Consider the following 26,382-nt stretch of genomic DNA (forward strand, 5'->3'; position numbering starts at 1 on the left):
CAATGGTCTGTTCCACGTCTAGAATTACAGGCAGCTGTGGTCTCTACGCATCTCCACGTCCTGATTCACGATGAGCTGGACCTGCCACTTCATAGTGTCACCTTTTGGATGGACTCCCTGACAGTCCATCAGTACATCACCAATGAGAAGAGACGTTTCGAGCCCTTTGTTGCTAACAGAGTTAATGAGATCCATGATGCTTCTGCTCCTGAGCAATGGCGACATGTGCCGACATCTCTCAATCCGGCCGATGAGGGCTCTTGAGGGATGGAAATACATTCCCTCAAACCGAACTGTCGCTGGTTGTCTGGATCTAAGTTCCTGTTGCAACCCGAAGACCAGTGGCCAGTACAGAAAATTGGTAATATTCCTGACAACGACAAAGAAATTCGAGTTGTAACTCATGTTACGCTCATTTCACTCGGATCGGTGTTAGATCTGTTCCTAAGGCGCTACTCATTTTGGCCGTGTCTCCAAACACTCATGGCATGGCTATTACGCTTTGTTGAGTACATCAAGAACAAGAACGCTCTCCCCAAACCAAGAGGGATAGGCATCGTAGAGATGCGAAACTCAACGCAGAAAATTGTCCAGTTAGTTCAACGCCAGCACTTCCCTGAAGAAGCTGGCTCTTTAAGCAATGGACTTCAAGTCAAAGGACATAGCAAACTTGCTAACCTCTCCCCTTTGCTGATCGAAGGAACTATTCGCGTTGGAGGAAGAATTCATCACACCTCAATTCCATTCGATGCCATCCATCCAATGCTCCTTCTGAAGGATCATCCTATCTCCACCTTAATAGTGCGCTACTATCACGAGACCTTGGGCCATGCTGGTCGTGAGCACGTACTCTCTGCCATACATCAGAAATTTTGGATATTACAAGCAAGATCACTTGTCTGACGAGTTCTGCACAAGTGTGATGATTGCCGCAAGCGAAACGAGGCCCCTATGCAGCAGCTGATGGCTGACCTGCCTAAAGAACGTCTCATCCCTTACGAGCCTCCATTCACTTATACCGGAGTAGATTTCTTCGGGCCATTCTATGTAAAGCGCAGACGGGGTTCAGAGAAGATATGTGGATGTCTTTTCACCTGCTTTACCAGTCGTGCCGTCCATATTGAAGACGTGAGTTCGCTGGAGACTGACGCCTTTATTCAAGCTCTCCGAAGGTTTATTTCAAACCGTGGCTGTCCAAAAGAAATCTGGAGCGATAATGGAACCAACTTTGTAGGAACAGACAAAGAAATCCAGCGATCCATTCGGGAATGGAATCAAGACGAGCTAAATAAACGCCTGATCAAAGACGAGATCAGCTGCCACTTGTGCCCAAGATCCGAGTGGAAATTTCAACCACCCACAGCCAGTCACATGAATGGGGTTTGGGAGAGGCTCATTCGAAGTGTCTGAAAGTCAATGAAAGCGATCCTTGGAAACCAAAACGCGCTGGTCGGATTGGAGACTCTACGCACTGTGTTTGCTGAAGTTGTAACTATCCTAAACAGTTGTTCTCTTACGCCAAGCAGCGACGATCCGATCGACTTCAAACCTCTCACTCCAAGTCATTTCTTGCTTTAGTGGAGAAACCTTGCTCTACCACCTGGTTGTTTGTGAGTGAAGACCTCTACCAAAGGAAGCAATGGAGACAAGCTCAATTTCTAGCTGACTGCTTTTGGAAAAGGTGGATGCGAGAGTACATCCCAATGCTCCAACGTCACAAATGGGTTCGAGAGAAGGGCAGCTTGGCAATCGGAGACCTAGTCTTGGTCGTCGACGACAATTCCCCACGGGGACGATGGCTCCTTGGTCGTGTTTTCAAGACTTTTCCTGGCCATGATCACCAGGCCCGCATAGCCGAAATCAAGACAAAAAATGGTACCCTGGTCAAACCAATCTCCAAGCTGTGCTTGCTTGAGGAAGCAGTTTAAGTATCATAACATCGAAAATGACTTTGAATTATGTTTCAAGAACTCCGTTTTTATAACTGTCTACGGATTAATTATTGGAGTTATCGAGCCCACAAACACTTAAATTAGGCTAACTGTTGCATTTATTTGCTCAATGTTTAGTTAAATTCAGCCAAGCCCCCCAGGATGTTGCGGCTATTTCGTGTTTTCTATATTTGGTATTTTCCATATATTGTGTTTTCTTTGTGTCCTTTTTTGTTCCATATGTTAATGTATTTTTTCACATTCTGCACACTTTTTTCCTCGCGTCGTATGTAAATTTTGTTGTGTATATATTTGTGTTATTCCTTCATGTTCATTTAGTGCTAGTTTATCGTCCGGTACACTTCTAACTTCTTGGTCCTCAGAACCCCGTTGCCAGCATTTTGGTAAGCCGTTTAGTTTATCGTCTGTTTTGTATTTTCCTTTTAGTTTTCTGCCATCTTCAGTTAGTAATTTGTATTAATTCGTCTTATGTTTATCTTTAGGAAGTTACCTTCCTATGGAAAGTCAATTAAATTTGCTGGTCAGGACTAATTGAATCTCGCTTTAAGTTGTGTCTGAAGTCGGCCCTCTGCATCTTCAGCCATCCACAGGGATGATAAGAACATCGTTGAAACCAAACTTTACAGTTGCGCTGTTCATAGGTCGCCTAACAATGGAAATGTGGGACCTGGGGCCACTGAGTTGATTTACATAACATTCTAGCTCGGGTGTCTCTAAAACAGACCTCTAAAACGAAGACCTTAAGACCCAGAATCTCTAAAAAACGAAAAAACCCCTTCAACAAGCCAACAGGAACTCAGTCAAGCCAACCAGCTATTAAGTGCTGAGGAAGACTTAGCGCAGGTACAAGAAATTGTAGAAAAATTTGAACCCGCTTGCAAATCCTACCATATTTCTTGTTTGTTTATTCACAGGAATTTAAGGGTAAAATAATTTACGTTCGGTTTAGCGAAGCAAATTAGAACGTAACAAAACTTTTTCGTTGTTTAGGCTAAATAGCATATCCGGTCAATTTTTTGCAAAGGTTTCCTAAATCTGTCGATCTGGTTGGTTTTTTCATTGTTTTGTCATTTGTTTTAGTATTGCGACTGGTTTGGCTCCACCAAATCATCACATTTGATGTGGTGCGCTAGTGTCATTTTCGAAATCTAGTTTTGGCATTGTTTCCACTCACAGCTTGCTTAAACCTATCAAATGCCATAAGCAACGATGAAATAGCTTTCTAAAACCATCTCTGCGAAAAAAAATGGGTCAAAGACTAATTCTCCAAAAAAAACGGTTTAAGTATGTGTCAACGTTGAAACCACTAGGCTTGCTTACAGTGTTTTTGAGGCGTATTCTGTGATTCCATTGAAAAATCTACAAACTCCTACCCTTAAACAACATTATCTGGCCTAAAAAAATGTGAAAAAAGTTACTCTTACAGGTGTTCAGCACAATTCTGTGCCTTTATCGTTTTAGTGTATTTTAAACTTTTCAGGTCAGAGATCACATCCTTTCTTTCCCCTCTCAAGAGTTGCATTACTCAAGGAAGGACAATGGCAAAAAACGTTATTTGGACGAAAGTCTTTCGGTGCAGCGAATGTACCATATGTACCTGCAGGAGGAAAAGCCCAAAGTATGGTTCAATAACCAAAATGTCCTCAGGTAAATAATTCAAAAGTGATTAGTTTCTGGATTAGTTTCTGGTTAATTGAGTTATGGAATAGAGTAACTGATATCAGAAGGTGACATCATTGGAGCAAGTTAACGTTTCTTTTCTCGGACTTAATCAGAAGAAGAAGACATCATTGAAAAAAGTTTATGTTTGTTAATTTTTTGACACTAAATATTTCTTTTCTTCCTTCTAGAGTAGTACAGCAAAACCAGCAGCCCTTGCTGAAACTTCAACCCAAAATCAGCCAAGACTATTACCGGCATGTGTTCAACACAGAATTTAATCTGGGCTTTGGTCTGCCGAGGACGGATACCTGCGCGAGGTGCGATGAGCTGGCTTCAGCAATTAAAGTCAGCTCAGGAGAAGAGAAAAACAGCTCAAAAAGGAGCAGACCAAACACCAAGAGGAGGCACAAGCCGGCTACGACAGTAAACGCAGTCAAAAGGTAGCCGCCACGCAGAGCTGGTAGGGAAGGAAAAGGATTTTGGGGCCACAGAATAAGCCAGACTGTAGATGCCATGGACATGACAACCTTTGACTGTGAGCATAACCTGCCCACACCCAATCTCCACCACAGCGATGTGTTTTACGCCAAGCAACTTTGGGTCTACAACTTCGGCATCCACGATTGTGTGCCCGAACAGGGCTACATGATGATGTGGGGGGGAAATGTAGCGAAGCGTGATTCCTGTGCAGTGGTCTCCTGCCTGAACACATTCCTAATAGAATTCAGAAGTGGAGCAAAGTAAAGTTCGCATTAAAAGGAAAATTCAGATCTAATTTGCCGTGGCGGTTTTAAATAGTGACATTAATTTATCACTCTAAGAAATCACAAAAACACAGTGAACCAACCCCAACTCAAGCAAATGCAAGTGGCTAGCGGTATTGTCTTAATGAAGGGAGAAATGAGACTAAAAAAGTCTTAATATCTTCACTGTAACTTTTAATAATTTAGAAGTAAAAAACAAAAATAGAGGTAAAAACCAAACAGCACGATTTTAAGACTTATCGCAGTAGAGAATCGAAGCTCATATTCATTTCATTCAAGTTTTCATTTTTTCTTACTCACAGATCGCTGGTCAGCTATTCTGACGGGTGTACCGGCCAGAATAAAAACTATCTCTTGGCGAAGTTCATGGCAGACCTCCAACATCAAGGAATCTATGAGGTAATTAATCACAAGCTTCTCATGAGAGGCCACACGTTCCTCGAGAATGACAGGGATTTCGCCCGGATCGAAAAGAGGAAGAAAACAGCCCGGACGTTGGTGCCAGACGATTGGCTTATGGTCGTCAGAGAAGCCAAGCTAACAAAACCATTCATTGTAAGTTTATTTTGAATTGTAGTGTTATTATTGTAACAGGAATAACAAAAAAAAATTGGCAAAAGGACTGCAGTGATGCGCGCGCAGACTCTCTATGAATCAAGAATTTATCTATAGGTAAAATTAGAGCAGTTTTCAATTGGGTGTCGTAAAACCAAAAGCAAGGTAATTTCTAAACGTGTGTGAGGGAGACATGACTGGTTTTGGCTTTAGTTTTGATTGGATAAGAAAATGACACTAGATTTAAAAGCCAATCACTGAGCGAATGAAAAGTGAAAGAACTTTGCTTATCGACTTGAGAATAAGAACGGATATTAAATTTTGACATGTTTAAATGAAAAACAACTTTTGTGTTGTGTTTATTTAAACAAAGGGATGAAAAGCAATCTTATCTGGCTAACTTCAAGCAAACCGTCAAACAACACTGTGTTTATTAATCTCCTTATTCGAATTGCATATTCTTATTTGTTGTTTTCAAGGTTCGTGACATGAAACAAAAAGAATTCTCAGATTGGAACGGCCATCTAAGTGACAAGTACAGATTACACAAGAAAGATACAGAGCACAACATCTTTAAACTGACGGAGACAATGTGGATGAACTTTGGCTGGGGAGAAAGTCGCAATCTGTCAACTGGAAAGATTGTCATGGTACCCCATCCTGACGAAGTATGGTTCCGGGAGACCTTCAATACGAGCGAACCGTGGCAGTGTGTTAAGATTTCACGCTCAGAGGTTGATTCACACCACCCTCCTCTGCTGTATGATGGTCCTGTACCAATCAATCCGTACAAAATTAAAGACCTCAACAAAATGGCCGAAAAGTACCTTCCGGAACCACAGCGCTCCTTCTACAAGACCCTGGTGCCAGAGGAAAAAAACAAGAAAGACGGTTCAACGGATGACAGACTCTAACCGGCTTCCACCCTGGATTACAAAAACGGCTCTCTTAGGAGCCACCGTTCCAAAATAGTTCAAGTTCAAGTACCGCGCCCTGATTTCGTCACTTTGGGCAATTTCAGGTCGCTAAAAATGGCTCTTTTAGGAGCCGCCACATCTACAAAAGTCAATGACCAACGCGATACCCTCTGTTATACACTAAAAATAAAAAATTAGGCAAAAATTATAATGGAGTGACCTTAAGAAAGTCTCGTTCTTGAGATTGCGAAAACGAAAACCAACAAAACTTTCACGACTTCAAAACAACTTCAAGACACAGTTTGGTATTATTTGAAGCAATGTCATCAGAGAAGTGTTCAACTGTCAGTGCATTTACTATTATGATGCAAAAAGTATAATTTGAAATGGTTTTGCGATTTACTCCAGATCAAACATACAGAATTTTTTATTCTTGTATATTCTGCTTGTCATACACTATAGTTTAAGGCACTGGTATTAGCTTTTTCATATCACATCTGGTTCGTGCAAAATTCATGTTTTACCGATTTTCACTTTTTTTGTTTATCGTTTCCATTCATTTGGTTTTAAAGTAAGACTAGGACTTTGCAATGACTGTCTCTTAACTATTTTTTTTACATGACGCATTTTGCCCCCTCCCCACCCCCCTCCCCCCGCTCCACTTGCCCTGATGCGTAAGGCAGCAGAGGAAGAGTGTAAAATAGGTTTGCTTGGTTGTCAGCTGCTCAGCGATGCCATCACATTAGGTGTGAACAATCTCCTGATTTGCCGCAAATGACATCATTAGCTGAACTCCTTGCACAGAGTATCCAAAAACATTCCAGAATTAGGCTAACGAAGGGAATCCACTAACGAAGTAATGAACTCTAAAAGTTTACAGGACATCAAAATCTGCGTCGGTTAGTCTTTCAAGAGAAGATAGTGGTGTCGAGGCAATTGTTATTGCATTAATTTCGAAATCTGAGCTCTTTGGTGGAATCTGGACTTTCGTGTGGTTTCTTTCCGTACAGTGTGAAATGGTGGCTTCATCCACAACCTTCACAGTGAGAGACAAAATTAGAAAATCTGTGTTTTAAGACATTTGTTTAAGTTCTAGTAATTTTTATGTCGTGACTTAGGTCGAAATAGCCAATGAGATGGTCAAAAACCATTTAGAGTAGGCCTGCACGTTACAAAGTCGCCTGGCATCGGATAACACGGTGAATAAAACTGTTTGAATCATGCATTTTCAGTTGTAAGTTGAAGGTAACATATCAAGTACTAATGCTACTCCTTAAAATTTCAGGTTGATACGACAGAGAGATGGTGAGTATGAGTTGGCTTACGGCTAGAATAAAGACAGCAATTTTTGTCATTTAAATTATGCGGAAACACGTCCGATCTGAGTCATCTCGTAGCGACCATAGCTCAACTAAAAGTCAGGGCACGACAAAAAGGCTGTCCCATGGCCTGTGAGTAGTGAAACGATCGGTCATGCTAGCACCTTATTCGACAGGCAAGCATGAAGTGGACATGAGTGAAACAATGTTGGTTGTCGTTGTTTTTATTTTCTTTTTCTAATGGCAAACTTCTGACGTTGTGTTTAGCAGGCAGTTTGTGAGAGAAAGTGAAACAATACAAATGTTCTTTTTCTAAGAGAGTAAAATGTAAAATTTAAGTGACCGAAATCAATTTTTTTCCCTTATGCATGTCCCGACAGCACGGTGGTGGTGCGAGATAAAAACTTACCGAACAAGGTTATCACATATTTTCATTGTTATCTGTGCAGTTATTAGTTTGTTTAAGTTAGCAAAGTCGATTCCGTGCCATTAATTTGTATAATAAAATTGTCTTGAAGCATATGTAACCTTGGATAGCAAGGAGCACTGGAGCGGTATTTGGTTATTTTATTGTACAATTGAACAAATTGTGTTTCATGGACATGAAAAGTGTGACAAATCAAAAACATTAAGGCATAAAATGAATTTATTATCATTTACAAACTGCAAAGGCAAAGCGTATGACTTTATTGATGTATTCCTTTCCTGAAAGAAAAATCTCAGCGATATTTCTTTGGCAAACAGTAGTTTTGTCAAACATGTTGCATGACGGCTCTTCCCTTTCCCGCGATAACTTTGTGTAAAGTAATTTGATCTATTGTTTTCCCTATGCACAAATTAAAACTTCGACTGGGTTATTTAAAAGAGCTTAAATTTGCAGTACTTTCTCAGATTCTTGTATGAAAACTTCTTTATATGAAGAAAAAGTCAGCTGCTATGCCATTTGGGAGTAAAGTGCCTCTAAGTCAGCTGTTAGTTCAAACTCAGTTTTTTGGGCTAGCTCCTCAGAGACTTGGGCTAATAAGATGAAAATACAGCTTGCCCTAAGGGCAAGCGGAGTTTTTGAATTTCATCCCACCCTGTAAAAGTATGAGTGGAAGGAAATTTTAGAGATGTTGGCTTGCCAAAGGCACTTTGCACGACTTATTAACCCCGCCAGAATACAGAAATACAAAATACAGAATGTCTCGTTTTCTTTTCAGGAATAACATGATTAAATATACAGTGGAGTTTTGCACGGTGGATTTGTGTCAAGATGGCGAGATGCAAGATGTCAGTAAGCTCTAAACCTTATTAACTTATTAATTTGTATAAGATGATAAGCGTAAAAGTTGATGTTGAGTTTGACTCGAGAGCTGAGTGTTGGTTTCTGTATTTAGCGAGTGTTCTGACGACGTACCAGTTAAACCAATCACTGACAATGAAAATTAAGGGTTGACCAAAATTTGCCTTTTTCAACTTACGCACACAAGCAAAAAGGTGTATGTTCTCAAAGGTCAATCAGTAAAAAAGCATAACATTCATATATATGAACTTGGTCGAAATGCAAATTTAATAACAAAAGCAACTACTCGAACCAAATCGAACGTTCGATTAACCATTGAACTAGAACACAATCATGTGATTGGAGTCGAGTATAAAAACAAACAAATCGATTCTCAAATTGTTTGGGTTCCATTGTGTTCAATCACCGAAGTCATTCGAACTTAATCTTTCCATTGAGGTGGATTCAATTCAAGTAAATTATCCTGTGAAAACAGAACAATGAAATTAGGCATACACTCCTTAAAGAGTATGATGCTTTTGTAGCGTAGATTTAAAGTATTCCGCGGCAACCAACTCTGCTAGTTACAATACAAGTTCACGCTGTTACTACCTGTTTTTAGCTCGATGCAAATGAATAAAAATGCTTTCCTTTAGTCTTAGGTTTGGTACGTTCTTAACATATTCTTAAAACAGAGTACACCTAATTTCATTGCTCTGCTATTACGGGGTATCAATAAGGAGATAAATTTCAGAGTTTAAAATGCAATACCCTACCACTTTGTATATGTGTCGAGGCATATCACAATGAACACTAATGTTGTATTCCTTTGAACTTATAAATATCCAAAGTTTTGGAGCTAATAGATCATGTTGAAATAGGCGAAGAAGAAGAGTGCTGATGACTAATTTCATTTTTTTCCTTTGCCAGTTTCAGGTACCCGACAGAAGATGGAAACGTTAATCTCGTTTCATAGGCCATTATTTTTACCTTTCTTTAATGGTCGTGTCTGTTCCGAAAACTCACACAAAAATAAGAATAAAAACGGTTAGAATTGGAGCACCGTGTTAAACATTTTGGGACAACCGTTCGATGATTCAGATCAACGCGATAATGTCCACATCGCAAGACAAACGGTGACGATTCCCACAAGGGACGGGCCACAAGAAAAGTGAAGCGGGGCTGGGGGAGTTTCTGCTAGGCTAGTAATTTTTTTTGTGTTTGCATGTGTGCATGTTTTTCATTTCCTTAACTGGTATGTTTTTTTTTTCTGCCTTTTCCGGCCGTATGTTTTTATTTTTCATGTGAATTTTTTATGTATGGATTTTTTTGTCTTCCCCCCACCCCTCCCCCCCTGCAACTTTTATAATGGTCCGTCCCTAACTACGCCCTCCACAATGGCGGGTAAAACCTCAAAGTTACCCTATAAAACTGTTCTGGAATCTCTGTCTTTAAACTTTCCCTGCTTTCTAAGCTCTCTTGTTGGAATGTTTAGAGGTGACAAAAGATGATGTAACTTGTGCGAGTTGTGCGATCGAACAGAGACTCAAGATTTGTTGTTAGAGCTTGCATGTACGAGAGGTCAGGAAAAATAATGTGGAGCGCCCTTTTCTGAAGTCTCTCGAGATCATCTGACAGGTACTGTGGTAGCCCGGGGGATGGAGGTACTTCCAGAAAAGTTGGGTGGTGGTTGTGCAGCCCAATTCCCAAAATCCTTACCCTATATATGACCAAAATCTCCTTTTTTTGCTACCCTATTTATGGCCTGACCAAAAATTCGATAGCCTATTTATGACCGTTGCAGCCGACACAGTTGGCCTGAACTTCAGTTATGCAGGGCTTTTGTTGACAGTCTTATTGATAAGTAGCTTCTTCTAAGAAACATACCCGATTGAAGACCAGAGTGCAAAACCCATACCCTATTTATAACCACATTGGCCAAAATTGATACCCTATTTATGACCCAAAAAGGCTGAAAAAACCTACCCTTTGGGGCCACACATACCTATGTAGCCGATATAAGGGAGACCCCCTGGGGTGCGGTAGGGGATTGTGAAAAATTTCACAAGCGTATTCAATGACTGAGCGGATGTAAGTCATAAAATAATAGGGGTGTTTAGATGGAACCTTGGCACGTTTCAGCTGTCAAAGATAATACAAGCGCGACGCGACCTTTCTGCTAGCGACTTTCACATGTTCATTCCATTTGAGATCAGCCGAGATGTTGATGCCTAAGACTTTACAAAATAAAATGATCTCAATTTGCTTGCCATTTATCATTATAGGCTCTAACACATCACGTAAATTTGAGGAGCCAATTCACAGTAAAATTGAAGATTTGTCCTGCAAGAAAACGCCAGCTCGTTGTTACGTGTCAAGTCGTGACTAATCCCTTGCGGTTTGGCGATTATCTTTTGCGGTTTCATCTCGTATCTGATTGGTCGCAAAACAAACATTCCAGAAATTTTCTGTGGTGTTCACAGTTTTTTATGGGAAAGACTGTAAGCCTACTACACACATGAGAATTGATAGGCACCCATATATGTAGAAAAACTAGCGAGATCGAGGCCTGAGAGGACATCCTGGAAACCAATGAAACTTGTGTTTTTCACTCAATGGGAATTTCCAGCGAAATTTCCAGAATTTCTCGGTAACTGGAAAACGCCCAGTATTACCTTTAGATAACGTTTTCCCATATATTGGCAAAAACGTTAGCCATTTCATCCTTGAGGATTTTGAAAATATAGAACATTAAGCGAGGTCAATGATTTCGCCTTGTTTATTACACATTGTAATTCAGGCAGAGGGTACAAAAAATAATGAAACTGTTGTTGTTTGCTTCTTAACATGTCTTGTAATGACTTCCGATTGTTGGAGCAAATAATTGGTTTCCATTAACACAAAGTGATGACATATTTTTACAGGTTCAGCCGTTGGGGACCGCCTTGGACGTGCCCTATTTCCTTTACTCCTTTTGCGACCAGGCACTGATATCTGAAGTTTCAATCTCTTTTACAACTGGAAAACATCATGTCTGCAATTACAGAGATCTACAAAGATCCAAATGTTTGTTAGGCACCAATGCGTTGAGTGATGTGAAATTTGTCGTTCCTTCGTCCATTGATGGAGAAACCAGCAGCGCTGGCAAGACGGTGATTCCAGCTCATAGGTTCTTGTTGGCGATTGCAAGCCCAGTGTTTTTTGCTATGTTTTGTGGAAGTTTAGCGGCAGAAACGAGCGAAAACATTCATCTCCCCGACTGCGACTACGAAGGGATGTTAGTTCCTACGATTCATATATACTGGAGAGGTCCGCTTCAACGGCAGCAAGGTTTTACCCCGGGGGGGGGGGGGACTCCGATATGAAATGGACGGGGATGCTCGTCGTCTCGCTTAGGGGTGTAAATTTCGGATTTTGGTCTCGCTTAGGGTGTTCTGGGCAAAATATTATTTTTAGCCGTCAAGGTCTCGTTTAGGGTTGCACGCGAAGAAATAACAAAAAAGAATTTTGATTCTTTATATTTACTCGGTTCATATAAACAATAAAGTACACTGTAACAAAATGTCTTTGTCTATTGTTTTACAAGAGTGTAATACGAAACTCGGCGGCTTACACAGAACGGTTATTTGATCACTGCTAAAAATATCCACATGCTTTGCTTGCTATACTATTCTTGTCCTAATACCAAGTTTCGAGAGCTCACTCTTTAATTCCGAAATCGTGCTTCGAGGTGCCTCTATTTCAAACGTAACTGGAACGTTGATCCCACCGCCAGTACGCCACCTTCCTCTTGGATCGTCGAAAGGCCTCCCAACAACTTTGCTGCAAAACGTAAGTAATTGCTTGTTATTATTTTAACAAAGTACGTGGTCGGGTGCCAGGTCAAAGTCATGCCACGAGGTGCATTTGCGCCCGCATTTGCGCTTATAAGATGTATTGTTTACGACTTAAATCTCCCGTTAAATTCCCCCGTCAAAGATGGGATCGCTGCTTACCATTTCATGCCGTCCTTGAAGGGCCAAAGAGGAGCTACAAGCGCCCGCTCAAGATGTCCTAACTGGCCTCTGATGTTTATAACTTTAAACGCTCTTCCTTGGGAACCAATCTTCTTATGAATAAAGAACTCCTCTCCCACATCAACCATAAAGTGACATTCTTGATAGCCTTTTACAGCGCATCTGATTTCGATTCTTGCAGTTTCTGCGTCGCTTCTTGAACTTCGCGACATTCTCGATTTTGGGGTTAAAAACCGTCAGTAAATCAACCTCGACTGCCCTCTGCCCTGGCCACGTGGTTAAATACCGGGGTTAAATATTAAAGCAGGCCCCTTGCTTAAATATAAACCGAGGGTCTAGATGGGGGTACTAGAATCTCAGCAAACGGCAATTTCGACAATTTCTCATCTTTTTTTTCATCCCATATTTTTTTAAAGAAATTAATATTTAAATCCTGGGAAAGATTGAAAGGTGCCGGAGCCAATGGGTTTAGACAAGAGAGGCGTGAGCCGTGGAAAATGCACCGAATGTCATGATTGCGAGGAATATGAGACCAGTGGTTCGAGCATCCTTTGCGAATACTGTGGACACAGACCAGTGCAACATGAGGTTATCAGCCAAATTAGCGCATCTGAGACACGGATTGGATCCGAGCTGAAGCCGCCAGAAAAAAGGCCTAAGCCAGCAGAAAGAAGAAACGACGATAATGAAGTTATCATTGTAGATAATGCTGAATTTCAAGAGAGTGCTAAAACACAAGAAGATGAATTGGTGAGTGATAAAGACGCTTCATTATATGGTGCATGTATGTAACAATTTGTTCAAACTAATTAAATAATTACCTCCCTAATCTGCCCAAAACTTTAGATTGTTAAGTTTCATACGTCTCCATTAACCATTTGGTTGACCTTGTATTGTAGTAATACATACTCTTTTGCGGGATTTGTGGCTTTAATTGGAACTCTAAGCCTTTCCTTTTTTGCTTTTAGAATACGGACAAAGAATTCTTCAGCAAGGTTTGCAAGGAACTGGCTCTAGAACATCAAAAAATGTATTCAGTTACCTGCAAATTTGAACCACAAATGGATTCAGAGGGAAAGATCAAAATATTGTGCCAAATATGTGATGTCCAAATCACTCCAGGGTTGCAAAAACAGCGATTATTCAATGTAAGGCGACATTTCATTGACTCTACATGTCATAAGTCTAAAGTTGTATCCCTGGCGGGTAGAGACAATGTTCTCTCTGAGGGTGTTGTGAACTTAGACATGGACGAAGGAAAGAAAATGGCATTACTTAACAAAATTTCTCCCGGTACCTTTGAACTTAAGGGAAATTATGTTACTTGTTCCTTTTGCGTGGGAAACAACCGCACCATCAATCTAAATCCCAACCACGGCTCGTTCGGGAAGGAAGGAGGTTGATTTCTCTTAGAAACCAGCAAAATGTCAATTCCACGCAACGTATAAGCTCAAAAATGTTGATTTTAGGTCAAAAAAAGTTTAAATGTTGATTTCACGTTAACGCGTGACGGCAAGGATGTTGGTTTCACTTAGAAACCAGCAAAATGTCAATTTTACGCAGCGCATAAGCTCAATGATGTTGATTTCAAGTCTAAATAGGTTAAAATGTTGATTTCACGTTAACGCGTGTCGGCAAGGATGTTGGTTTCACTTAGAGACCAGCAAAATGTCAATTTCACACAGCGCATAAGCTCAATGATGTTGATTTCAGGTCTAAATAGGTCAAAATGTTGATTTCACGTTAACGCGTGACGGCAAGGAGTTTGATTTCTCTTAGAAACCAGCAAAATGTCAATTCCACGCAACGTATAAGTTCAAAAATGTTGATTTTACATCAAAAAAAGTTTAAATGTTGATTTCACGTTGACGCGTGACGGCAAGGATGTTGGTTTCACTTAGAAACCAGCAAAATGTCAATTTTACGCAGCGCATAAGCTTGATGATGTTGATTTCAGGTCTAAATAGGTTAAAATGTTAATTTGACGTTAACGTGTGACGGCAAGGATGTTGGTTTCACGTAGAAAACAGCAAAATGGTAGGAGCCCATGATGGGCTCCTGAAAATGGTAATTTCACGCAACGTACAAGCTCAAAAATGCTGATTTCAGGTCAATAAAAGGTGTAAATAAAAATGAAATGAAACAAATAAACATTTCAATAAGCACTTTTTCAAATACGGCAACGTCTTCAATGGCTAAAAAATCACGAGATAAAACATAGTTTTCGACAAACGCGATCGTAGCTTTATGTCACGCACCGCCATAACTTCCAAGTTCAAAATGCGCTGTTACCTCTTATGCCTGATGAGGATAACAACTTTGGCAGCTGTTTAGTTTTGGATTTAAGAATGTGATGACTCCACGTGAAAACGCTCTATAAATAGGGCTGACAGATTAACAGATTAACCCTTCTGAGCAACGTACGGGTCTCCATACATCTGCATGTCCCCTGATCCCAGAAGCTCAAAACACTACAAATCATGCCGATTTGAAATAAAATCAACGCAAACTGGATCACAGATCTGTTACAATCGATCGCCACTTGCTGGCCATTATTATGCTTAAATCTAGTTACCAGTTCGAGAAACGTCCGCAGAACGTAATCACAATGCATGCCGGGAAGGGTCTTTACACCTCGTGCGCGGGAAGACATGGCGGTCGATACAAGACAAATTTTATAAGTCTAAAACCAGTTCTCGCTTTCCAAACTTTGACGCTAGCAATGCTTCGCAAATGAGCCACAACTCACCAGAGGGTATTTTTCTTGGGCAAGAACTGCTCTTGGACTTTGCTACCTGGCTCGATCTGACTTCGAACGCCGATAACACGATTACGGTATATCAGCTGCCTTCGAAGTTTCAGAACACATTTTGATTCTTTAAAACGTGCTGATGACTTACGGGTTTATCGAGGCTTTATGATGCCTCTCAACCACCAGGTAGGCATACAAGGTACTTTAAAACAATGCTTAAGATATTAGTTGACAGAGCTCTAATGCGGCACATCTCTTTTTTGTTTGATGGCATTTCGTTTGACGCTTGATCGATTCACGTGTTGTGTTCACGTCACAATAACCGGTGTAAACAATCCGTTCCCAGATTTCCGCTCTATATGCTGTGGGATTTGGTTTTGATTTCATACACTATAAACAGTCTGCCTGTTTGCTGTTCAACAAATAAACTCCTAAAGACATGGCTAGGAAAAGCCAAGTTTTTTGCCTACGTTTTAACTCGAAAACAAAGCAAAAACCAGCGACAAAAATACAGAACCACATTTTTCTTACATTGAAGACCACATGCAAAACTTCAGCTAATTTGGAGCAAGAAAAAAGAAAAGCAACCAAAATCGTCACTTATCCCCTTTTATGACTAGCTTCTTCACATGTTTTTTAAGCCCATTTACCAAGCACCGGACAGGGAATATTTTAAATCCGATGATAAAGTGCGCTTTTACACAGGATTGCCATCCTACCAAGTTCTTTTAACAACATTGAATCATGTTGCGCCGTAAGTGAATCGTCGCTCACAGTCGCTGGATCCTTTTCAGGAATTTGTGATGGTTTTAATAAAACTCCGTCTCAATGTGCCTTTTCAAGATCTGGCTTACCGATTCATGGTATCAGTGCCTACTGTTTCTCGGATCTTTTGGTCATGGATCAATGCCATGGACAACAGATTGAGTCCACTCATTCACTGGCCAGAGAGGGAAGATCTTTGGAAAACAATGCCAATGTGCTTCAAATATACGTTTGGAAACAAGGTAACAATAATAGATTGTTTTGAGGTATTTATTGAAAAGCCCACAAATTTAATGGCAAGAGCACAGACATTTAGCTCTTACAAACATCACAACACTATCAAAATTTTAATTGGAGTCACACCTCAAGGGACTGTTTCATTTGTCTCTGAAGCATGGGGAGGAAGAACCTCTGATAAGTTTCTTACAGAAAACTGTGGATTCCTTGAAAAATTCTTGCCTGGGGATATGGTCATGGCAGACAGGGGCTCTACTGTCAATGAGAGTGTGGGACTAAAACAAGCAAAACTGGTCATTCCGGCGTTCACTAAGGGGAAGTCCCAGCTGGACCCTGTAGATGTCGAGAAGACAAGAGGAATTGCCAGTGTACGCATACATGTCGAAAGAGTTGTTGGACTGTTGCGCCGAAAATATACAATTTTAGAGGGAACCCTTCCCACAGATTTCCTAAGGGGCAACCCTAATGGATTACCTGAGGCACAGGTTCTGATCATAGACCGCATAATTAGGGTTTGCTCTGCACTTGTAAATTTGTACCCCTCCATAGTTCAATTTGACTAGTCATGGGGTAGTAAAAGTTAATTATGTTCACTAGCCAAAGCAGAGTTGAGGCCCTGCCAGGGGGGGAAATCCCATGCCGCTTGTCTAAATTTGAAAATGTCCCAGTATTGCTGTTTTATCACACTTCCCATCGCTGTCGGTACTTGAATTGAAGATGACTGATTACATCTTGTAGTAACTGTTATTTGCTGTTTCTTGGAAATTTAAAAAATAGTTAAGGTTTAAAATAGGTTCCTGTTTGTCATAAACTACAGTAGCCTGGTGCTACTTGAAGAATATTGATACTTTGTAAGGACTCAAAGACTGCAAATTACAATTAATAATAATTATTATTAATACAGCTACATGCATCATTTTTTGAGAATAAACCACTAAGTTATTTTAAAAGCAGAAGGTAGAGTACTGTAAGCTCATATTCAGGACATGCAGTTACACTGCAATGGACCAAACTGCTAATTCTTCATCAATTTCTCAACCAGAAGCTGTTTTCAAATGTAATAACAAAGCAAGTGTATGAATAAACAAAACTGCTACCTGCAGGGTGCAAAGAAATTGAATTTTTCCAGGTAGTACTTTGGGCAAGCTGTAGTCAGGACATACAGTTGTACTAGCCCAAAGTCATTTCAAATAGCAAAAAACCTTAGAAGCACGATTTTTTTTTTCTTAAAGAATTTAACAGAAAACTTTTGATTGCATTGATTGTACGGCAAGTGACAGATCAAATCCACTAGCCTGACTGCAAAATTCACTAGCCCTGGGCTATCAAACATGTACTTCTTTGCAAGCTGCTTATCCTTAGCATATTTTAAAGCATCAGATTTTGATTTGACTTTTACAACATTGTATTTGGTTTTGTACAGTTTGTGAAAGCATAATCTAAAGTTTGCAGTGCAGTGAGGTAACCTCAAGACATTTTCTTGTTAAAACAAATCTATGCACCTGCTCAAATAAGGTTGAACTTTTGTAGTATGATAACCAATTTTGCCATTTTAGAGGCACATGAAAGTCAGAGAGGCCATGGGTCTATTCCTGAAATGAGATCTCAAACTGAGGGCTAAGCCTTTGCTAACACACATGCATGGAAATACATGTATCTCCAACTACAATTGAAGGGGTGAATGGAAATTAGGCCTTAAGTAACACTTGATGAAATGACACACTTTCCTTTTGTTTCACAAACAATAATACAAGGGAAATAGAAGGAGAAATGCACTTGTTTTTGCAGATGTCACTTAGGGTTTTTTCATACACCCCTTCAATTTTAAGTTGCAAACAGTAAGACAATCTACCTATGTTTAACTTTGAATAAAGCTGGCATTTAAAAAATTGGGAACACGTTCAATTTTTTGTCTGAGACAAGCTGCTAGATGCAGACGCATTCTTCGAACATCAAAAGTGACATGCATGGGGTCTGTCCCTAAAGCTAAAGAGACAGCAAATGCAATGGCAAAAACACCACAGTCACTATCATTGGTCTGCTGCTGCACGGGAACAAATTCTAGTGAAACCAGATCTCCACCTAACAGGTCATTGGTCTGATCCTCTATTTCCTGACTAATGACATCATGGAATAGGCTACCATACAGGTGTACTTTCCCAGGCAAACATCCTATGTTACTAATACAGACCCAGTGATTACTGCCTGTATGAAGAATCTGGACAAATTCACCTGAAACAACGTGTGCATTTAAATGGGAGTCAATTCCACAGACAACAAAGTCACAATGCATTCTTTCCGGTAAGGTAAACAACTGCTGTTGAACCTGGAAGTAATAGTTGTGATTTCTTTTTAGCTTAAAGAGACCATTGACTTTTTCCAAACAAGAGCTCTTTTCTTCGACTTTTCAAAGTCACCATTTTGGATGCAAATGGGGCATTTAACTTCGCCATATCCCAACCCACAACAATCGCATGATGTTAAAAAGTCTGGTGTGGCATGGAGGAAAGGGTACTTCTTATTAATAAACAACCCACACCGTGTGAGTTGAAAGTTAATGTGGGTGTTTTTCATGTGAGCTTCATATGCCCTCATAGCATAATCTTCATGTTTGCAGCCATGCTTGATTGCTTTGGTGTTAACTTTGTAAAGGTGTGGATAGCAAATGGACTTAATTAATGATTGTGAAGGTTGAGCAACATTACTGCGATACACTGCACCACTAACTGAGGCCCCAATTCGACCTGCTCGATGCCTAAAAAATCCTGAGCCCTTAGCTTGGTCACACATGTCCTGTTAAACTATGTTTATGTTTTCGTCTGACACGTTGATCTTGACTTCCTTGCACTTCTCCAGCAGTTCTGGATAATCAAGATCTAAGTTGCTGGGGTCATAAAGATCTGAAATAACAGGCACGTTTTGGCTTTTTGCTACAAACTGCTCGGCATACGGATCTATTAAGCTAAGAACTGAAGCCTTTGTCTTGCACTTGTTTAGCTCTTCGTAGAAGCTGTCCATTACCGCTTCAGAAATCGGATGTGATGGAATGGCAGTACTTGTTGTAACATTGCTCTGTTGACCTTCATGGCAACTCATCACTGTATTTAGTGAATCAATTTGAGTGTCAAGGTTTTCCTTGAGCTTTTTAGCAGAGCTAAAATCAATATTCCTCACCCTTTCGTAGAAAACTTCGCTCACATAAGTTGGCAAGACCCACGCACATGCCATCTTCCCATTGACATGTGTCCAGCATTCGACGTAAAACATGGCGCTGGCAACATGAGAACACGATTTGGCGAGCCCAGCTTTACATCCTAACAGTGAGCTGAGAGAATTGTTCCATCGGTATCAGCAATAATCCATACATTTACTAGAGGATCATTCATATGCTGCGAATGACGAACTTTAGCAGCAACCAGATAGTTGCCGGAAATCACTTTTCCTTGTACTGAAGCCACAAACCCCGACACTACTTGATTGTACACTTCCAGGCTTTTGTAATTTTTAAACTGATCATTCGTGTAGAAACTTGTCTGTAGAACTAGGTAGCTGAATAAATCAGACTGCTCAATGGACGGCAAACATTCAGGACCAAACTGATCGAAAGGGATATTCGCTGGGTCGACACCAACTACGGAAATGTTCTGAAGGTATCGGCGCTTTACGTGGCTTTCCAATGATGCAGCGTAATCAGAGAGCACAGGAACTTTTCCGCTAAGCTTTTCGATTTCATTTTCCTCGCTTTTTGGGGCTGAATCCATGCTGAATTCACAGAACAGACCAAAGAACGCAAGAACTATACAGTGCTGGCTTGCTATTATCATAAATTTCACACTCTGGAGGGGCACAAATATGGCCAACATCCATATTTGGAAAATCTTGTGACGTCATGTGAAAACCAAGAATTGGGTTAATCGAGCCTTCCTAATGGAATTCCTAGATCGCTTTGCCTTCGGGCCTGACTTTTGTAGATGGATTAGCATGTGTTACTTGGACACTAATATGCCTATCATTTTACAGTGAGAACACTTAAACCATGAACACCTAAACTATTTTCCCGCTTTTTTGGCTCTTCCAATTACAAGGCTACCTTATAACGAGACACATGCATTTTATATCTGTTGAATCAAAGTCGGAGTGAGCATTGAGCTATCATGGCTGAAAAAAGTGAAGTTTACCACTGGCTGAAATAATTATCTCCGGGAATAAAGTTAGAGAGATTGTCTGTGCAGTTCGAAAGCAGGGGTTTTCACTCACAAAGATCACCAGCCTACGTCAAATCAGAGGATTTGGACTTGTTCTTTCCGTCCCCCAATAAGCTTTTACTGTCGGAGAGACGTGTGTTAGAGGCTGAACTAAACAGCATAAAAACAGAGAGTGGCCATCCGTTTAACCTAAAACACCTCGAGCCAAAGCGACTGAACATGACTCCAAGAACAAGCAGTGCACTCCAGCAACAGTCACCTGAGGCTGCAATCAACGTAAGTTTTGAAGTGAGCGTGACCACTTCAAAGCAAAGCCCTCAAACAATTCAAAATCCATTGGACCGAAGAGCAGTGGAACTGTCAGAAAATCTAAAGCTACTAGAAGTGCAAGTCGAAAGTGCCAAAAGTCATCTACAGGGGAAACAAAAAGCCCTTCAAGAATTACCAAATGTTCATGAGAGATGCGCAAAAGTGTGCACTATTTGCCATACGTCTGGCCACAACAGAACAAATTGTAAGAAAATTCCTTGTAATGATGTCAACACTTGTAAGCTAAAGGACGAGTACCCAGAACTGTTGGCCGATATTCGCACATTAGTGTGAACGGAAAGAACTTGAACGAACGTTTGTGAAAGCTAAAAGTGACCACGACGTATTTGCTGCTTCCCACCAATGAGCTAAATCAAGTTTCTTTGCTAGCATGCGTCCACTTCTTAGCAAACAAAACCCCACTTAATATGTAGATCGTTCTGCCTTGGATGGAGACTTGATGATTTTCCAGCGAGCACTGAAAAATAAAGTTCCATTAGAGGAAACTTATGACTGGAGATTGCCAAATCTTATTGAAGAATATAAACATGGAATTGTTGACCCTCTCCGAGTGCAGTGAACTGAAATGAACATTTACATGCAAATGTTGATCACAGTTGTATCTAAGTTGTACCTTTCTCCTTTTATGCTGCAGTACACTGCACTGTTGATTTGTTTATGTTGTGTTGTTATTTTTGTTGCGTGTATTCAGTTTTATTTAGACTTCAAATGACATAATTACAAGTGCAGATATTCTTGCACTGATTTTATTGTTTAAAAATGATTGTTTAAGTTTCATCCTTGTTCTTAAGTAACAATTTCACAGTAGAAGTTTAACATTATCTATCCAGTAAAAAGTTTTGTTTTCAATTTACGTGCTTGTCAATAAAGACAATTTACACTTTTAAGCAGCAAGAGCTAATTTATTTTGTTTTCACGGCTGAGATAAAAATAGCAGTAGACATAAATAGGACAACTGTCAATCAGACATAGCTGCAGTTTTGAAAGTATGAAATTGAATTTACAGGAGTTGTTTTTGATACAGCTTCACATATTGCTACTTCAGTTTCATTTGCACTCAAAGATGTCTTTTGTTTGAGGTAGCACTTTATTTGGTGAAAACAGAATTTGCAAGTGTTCAAGTGGAGTGAGTAAACGGGCTGGAAAATAAGATCAACGCCATGTTCTTGAGCAATATCTCGTAACACTGCCTCCGCAAATTGTCCGTGGTGAAATCAACAGTTGCCCATAATGACAACATCGCCATTCTCAAGAACTGTTGAACCATCAATCCTATTTACTGAAAGAGCTTCATTGAAGGAATTCAGCAGCTCCATACCATTAAATGGGTCTCTCAAAATGTCAAAGTAATCTACTCTGTTAATGGAATAAAGTAAGTTTAGTGTATAATCTGTGTTTGCCTGCCCTGATACGCCTTTAGGATTAACATGGATGACTAAAATGAAAATTCTTGGAGTCTGGTACAGCAGCGGCCTTGCTAATGTTGAACCAGATAATTGGGAATCCAAACTAAACAAACTGGAAAAGAATTTGAATCTCTGAAAGTCCAGGTCGTTGTCTTTTCTTGGCAAAGCCTTGATAATTAATGTTCTTGGAGCTAGTAACTTTTGGTTTCTTGCTAGAATATTGCCTGCCCCGGAGTGGGTGATCTCTCGGTTTGAGACCCTCGTTTTCTACTTTTTGTGGAACTCTAAGATAGACACTGTCAGCTCCAGTCAAAGATGGTGGTCTGGGTATAATTGACTTCCATTCTAAGAGTAAGGCCTTAAAGATATCCTTGGTTGTTTCCACCATAGTTAAGCAGGATTCCAAGGCAATTTTATTTAACTAAGTATTTTGTTGGCTTGCAGCTGGCTAAACTTCAGCCGGAGTAGTCTCACGTCAGAGACAACTCTGGCCCTAGTGCTTTGAAACCCACTCCCTTTTACACTCAGTGTCTTGAGATTATCACTTGATTGGAACATGTGATCAATACCCAGAGCAATCTTCTATATAATGCTAAGAGTTGTTATGTACAATTATTACAGGAAACTGTGTGAAACAGTCTGATGTCCCAGTCGCCATTCTCTTCCTCGACCAGGAGAAGGCTTTTGATCGCGTGGAATGGTCATTCATGCGTCCAACCTTGCAGTCTATGGGCTTTGGAGACTCCTTTGTCAGCTCGGTGGATCTGTTTTACTGTAATGTTCATAGTTTTGTCAATGCTAATGGCTACTTGTCGCAACCTTCCTCTTTGTCTCATGGTGTGCGTCAGGGTTGTCCTTGGTCTCCGTTACTTTTATGTTTTAGTCTCCGAAGTCCTATCTGTCAACATCCCTGCCAACCCTAGAATTTGTGGCCTTCTCGTCCTGGTGTCCAAGATCCACTGCTACCTATTTCTCAATACACAGATGACATTTCTATATTATTGTCACTTCTGATTATGCCATCAAAGCTACATTCCAGACTCGCGCCATCTCTGAGAGAGGTACTGGTTCTAAACTGAATCTCTCAGTCTAAGGGCCTTTGGTTTAGCTTGTGGAATGGCCGTCAAGATCCTCCCGTTAATCTTGACTGGTCATCTGCCAAGATCAGGGTCCTCAGTGTTTTCATTGGTGTCGGTAATCTTGAAGTGGCTAACTGGAGACCTCGCATCACTGCTGTGGAGAACGTCCTTGCCTGTGTGAGGCAATGTCAGCTTTCTTTCCAAGGCAGAGCCCTGGTGATCAATGCACTTGCACTTTCCCGTGTCTGGTACGTGCCTTTGCTTGTGCACATGCTGGCATGGGTTCTCAAGGAGCTGAACACTCTGGCTTTTAACTTTTTCTGGAAGGGAAAACGAGACCTCATGTCTCATTCTGTGGTTGTTTAACCCACTCTCTTTGGTGGCTTTTCGGTCGTAAGGTAAGTAAGTAAGTTAGTAACCTTTATTTAAACACGATAAGTAATTAAGCTTGCAGCTTGTGGGGTTGTGTGTAAATAAACAAGAAAGAATAATTACAAAATAAGAATTCGTGAGCGTCAACTTCAAAGTGTGGTCCCTGGTTGCCCATTGGGTCACATGCTTTGCTAGCTCCCCATCCAGCTGGACTGCGTTCATGACTTACTGGTTCTATTCTTGCTTTAATGCCACCCCTGTTGAAGTTTTTTCTTGTCCTTTTGACTTTGATCCTAGGGTTCTGCCTTGTTTCTACGAGTCACTCATCCTGGCTTGGTGCTCGCTTGATGGCTCTTTCTCTGTTGGTCACTCTTCTTTAGTGATGAGGTCATCTTCACCTCATTCTCTGACTCCTGCTATTAGAATGACGACCAAATCCTGCTATCAGTACCTGCTATTGGAAAACTTAGGTATTCCTTACTGTGTCGAAAAGTTTCTTCCTACGTTTGGTGTCCTTTATTGGCCTACTACGTGAAGGGAGCTTTTCTTCTTTGATACTGACTGTCTGGTCATTGACCTTTCCTGGAAGATTGCTCATGGCGTTCTCTACACTGCTGCATGTCTGGCTTCTTTTGGGTATGACTAGTACTTCCTGCTCTTGTGGTCTGGTCTCGGAGACCCTTGAGGATTTGTTCTTCTACTATCCTCTTGCTCATAGTGTTCTTTCTTGGCTTGTCTTTGGTATTTATCTCTTCCCCTCTGGCCCCTTCTTTAGTCTGTCGTCATGCCCTCTTTGGTTTTCACTCTGACAAGTTATTGGTTGTTCATCGTATTTTTGCGTACATTCTCAGTGTCTGCAAGTTCTTCATCTGGCATGCTCGGAATGATTTCTGCTTTCGCGATATTCGTCCTGGAGCTGCCTCAGTCAACGAGAATGTCAAAACTTGCGTTTGCTTTCACCTTCCTCTGCACTTCAAAAGACTTGTGTTCTCCATGAAACACCATTATTCTCATTGTCAGTGGGGTGGTCGTGGTGCTGGAGCATCTGTAGTCGGCAACCGTCTCATTCTCCACCTCTAGTCTCGCTATATGGCCCTAATCTGGGCATTTATCCACTTGAATCTGGGTGGTTGCTTGACCCTAAACTGGGAGTTTGTCTGTCCAAATCTGGGCAATTGCTGCATGGTTCTAATCTGGACGTTTTGTCTGCCCGAATCTGGGCTGTTGTTGCATGGTCCTAATCTGGATGTTAAGCCTTTTTGTCTGTGTCCTGTCCTGTTTCCCTCTTGTGCTGGGTGTCTCCTTTACTGGTGTGCGGCACAGAGGTGGCCTTTTTGTCATGTAAACTCTGTCGTGTTGCAGTATTTGAATTTTTGACTGAGGTAGGCAGGGTTGGATTCCCCAGTGAATTTGGCAAACTGGCTACATTGAGTAGGTGTCCCCAACCATCTAGTTGGCTTTGCACCCCAGCCTCTATGATGGATGAGCCTGCTGGCCAGCGAGGATTGCACCATCCTTCAGGGAGCTTGGCTGTCCACCTTCAATACAAAAAACTTACCTGACGTGGGCTTTCGGCTGCTGGTGAGTGTCTCTTCTTCTGGTGGACCTTGTGCTGTCAGAAGTTGCAGATCATTGTGGTACGCTCTTTGGCTGGGATTTCATTTTTGGTATCATATATTGTGCTTTCTTTAAATTTGATCTTTGTTTAATTTTCCGGTGACTCTCCCAGGGACTTATGCTTGGGGTCCTGCCATAACCTGGGGTAAGCCAGCTTTTGGAATCATTTGGGGTCACCCATCCGTTTCTGTCAGTTCATTGTGGTGTTATCACCCATCCGGCATTTTTCTCTTTGATAGCTTAGGTTGCATTTTTGCAACTCCCCCTGCCTGTTTTTTCTTCCTCTTTGTATTCTGCTTCGCCTTTTGCTGTTTTTGGGTCTTTTTTCTGACCATTTCTGCTTTTTTTGCTTTTTCTGGCTGCTTTCGGGGCCTTTTTGTGCTTCTTTGGGTTGTTTTTGAGACCCACTTTTCACTTTTTGAGCCGCTTTCGGGGCTCTTGTGTGCTTTTTTGCTTGCTTACTGCTTTGCATTTTGCTCTTTGCCTTTTTGTTCTCATTATTATATTGTTAGATTGATTTAATTAGTTAATAAGGAATATTAGTTTGAACTAATTTATTGATAGTTTGTAATATTAGAATTAATAATTGAGTAAGACCTGATAGTTTGAAAAAAGTTATTCATTAAGTGTGTTTGTTGATTGAAATCACTGTCCAAAATGCATCTTCCCAAAACTTTAAATTTTCAAGTGGGCAAAAAGCTCAGGGACAAGTTGAAAGAGGACATAATGAAGGAGGTCTTTAAAGCCTTTAACCTTTATGGTGTTTTGGCTATTCAGGTGACCCATGATGTTATTAGAGTCACCTTCTCGACAGATGAGGATTTTAAACATACTAGGGAATTGACTGGTACAAGACTTTTGGTCTTTGGTGCCCAATTCTTGGTGGTGGTCCTGCGGTGACAATAGTCCATGTGTTTGATTATCCTTATGAGGAGAATAACTCATGTCTCTTCTGTCTTTGGGGACTTTGGTGAAGTTAGGAAGGTTAAAAATCAGACTTAACTATCCAATAGCAACATCTTTACTGGCACTCGCCTTATCTCCATGGTTCTTAATAGCACTCTCCCAAGGGGATTAACAATTAATGGTTATCTTTGTCGAGTCTGGTATAGGGGACAGCCTTCTGTCTGTAACTTATGCAATGTTGTTCAGGGGCGTAAGGCTGCAGTT

General features: G+C 40.8%; 4 protein-coding genes and 2 pseudogenes across 4 annotated transcripts in view; 5 read left to right on the forward strand and 1 right to left on the reverse strand.

The window, feature by feature from the left end:
- The window catches only part of LOC149099413 (uncharacterized), a 933-nt gene extending 669 nt beyond the window's left edge, over window positions 1-264 (forward strand). The window contains exon 1 of the mRNA XM_089276829.1: window positions 1-264. This exon is cut by the window's left edge and continues 669 nt beyond it. Within this exon, the coding sequence (XP_089132955.1) occupies window positions 1-264 (264 nt within the window).
- Window positions 265-267: 3 nt separating this feature from the next.
- LOC149099414 (uncharacterized) lies at window positions 268-903 on the forward strand. The gene has a single exon (XM_089276830.1). It carries the CDS (start codon window positions 268-270, stop codon window positions 901-903), a length of 636 nt encoding a protein of 211 aa, XP_089132956.1.
- A 4,518-nt stretch (window positions 904-5,421) lies between these two features.
- On the forward strand, window positions 5,422-5,847 carry LOC149099415 (uncharacterized). The gene has a single exon (XM_089278333.1). It carries the CDS (start codon window positions 5,422-5,424, stop codon window positions 5,845-5,847), a length of 426 nt encoding a protein of 141 aa, XP_089134459.1.
- A 9,986-nt stretch (window positions 5,848-15,833) lies between these two features.
- LOC149099416 (uncharacterized) lies at window positions 15,834-16,812 on the forward strand. The gene has a single exon (XM_089278292.1). The coding sequence runs from the start codon at window positions 16,005-16,007 to the stop codon at window positions 16,764-16,766; it is 762 nt and encodes a 253-aa protein (XP_089134418.1). The 5' UTR covers window positions 15,834-16,004; the 3' UTR covers window positions 16,767-16,812.
- A 1,249-nt stretch (window positions 16,813-18,061) lies between these two features.
- Window positions 18,062-20,422, reverse strand: LOC149099417 (uncharacterized; annotated as a pseudogene).
- A 205-nt stretch (window positions 20,423-20,627) lies between these two features.
- On the forward strand, window positions 20,628-24,675 carry LOC149099418 (uncharacterized; annotated as a pseudogene).
- Window positions 24,676-26,382: the final 1,707 nt, after the last annotated feature.

This window comes from Orbicella faveolata, unplaced genomic scaffold (genome assembly GCF_042242905.1).
Source record: "Orbicella faveolata isolate gen_17 unplaced genomic scaffold, um_ofav_v1 contig_46, whole genome shotgun sequence".
Classification (NCBI taxonomy): domain Eukaryota; kingdom Metazoa; phylum Cnidaria; class Anthozoa; order Scleractinia; family Merulinidae; genus Orbicella; species Orbicella faveolata.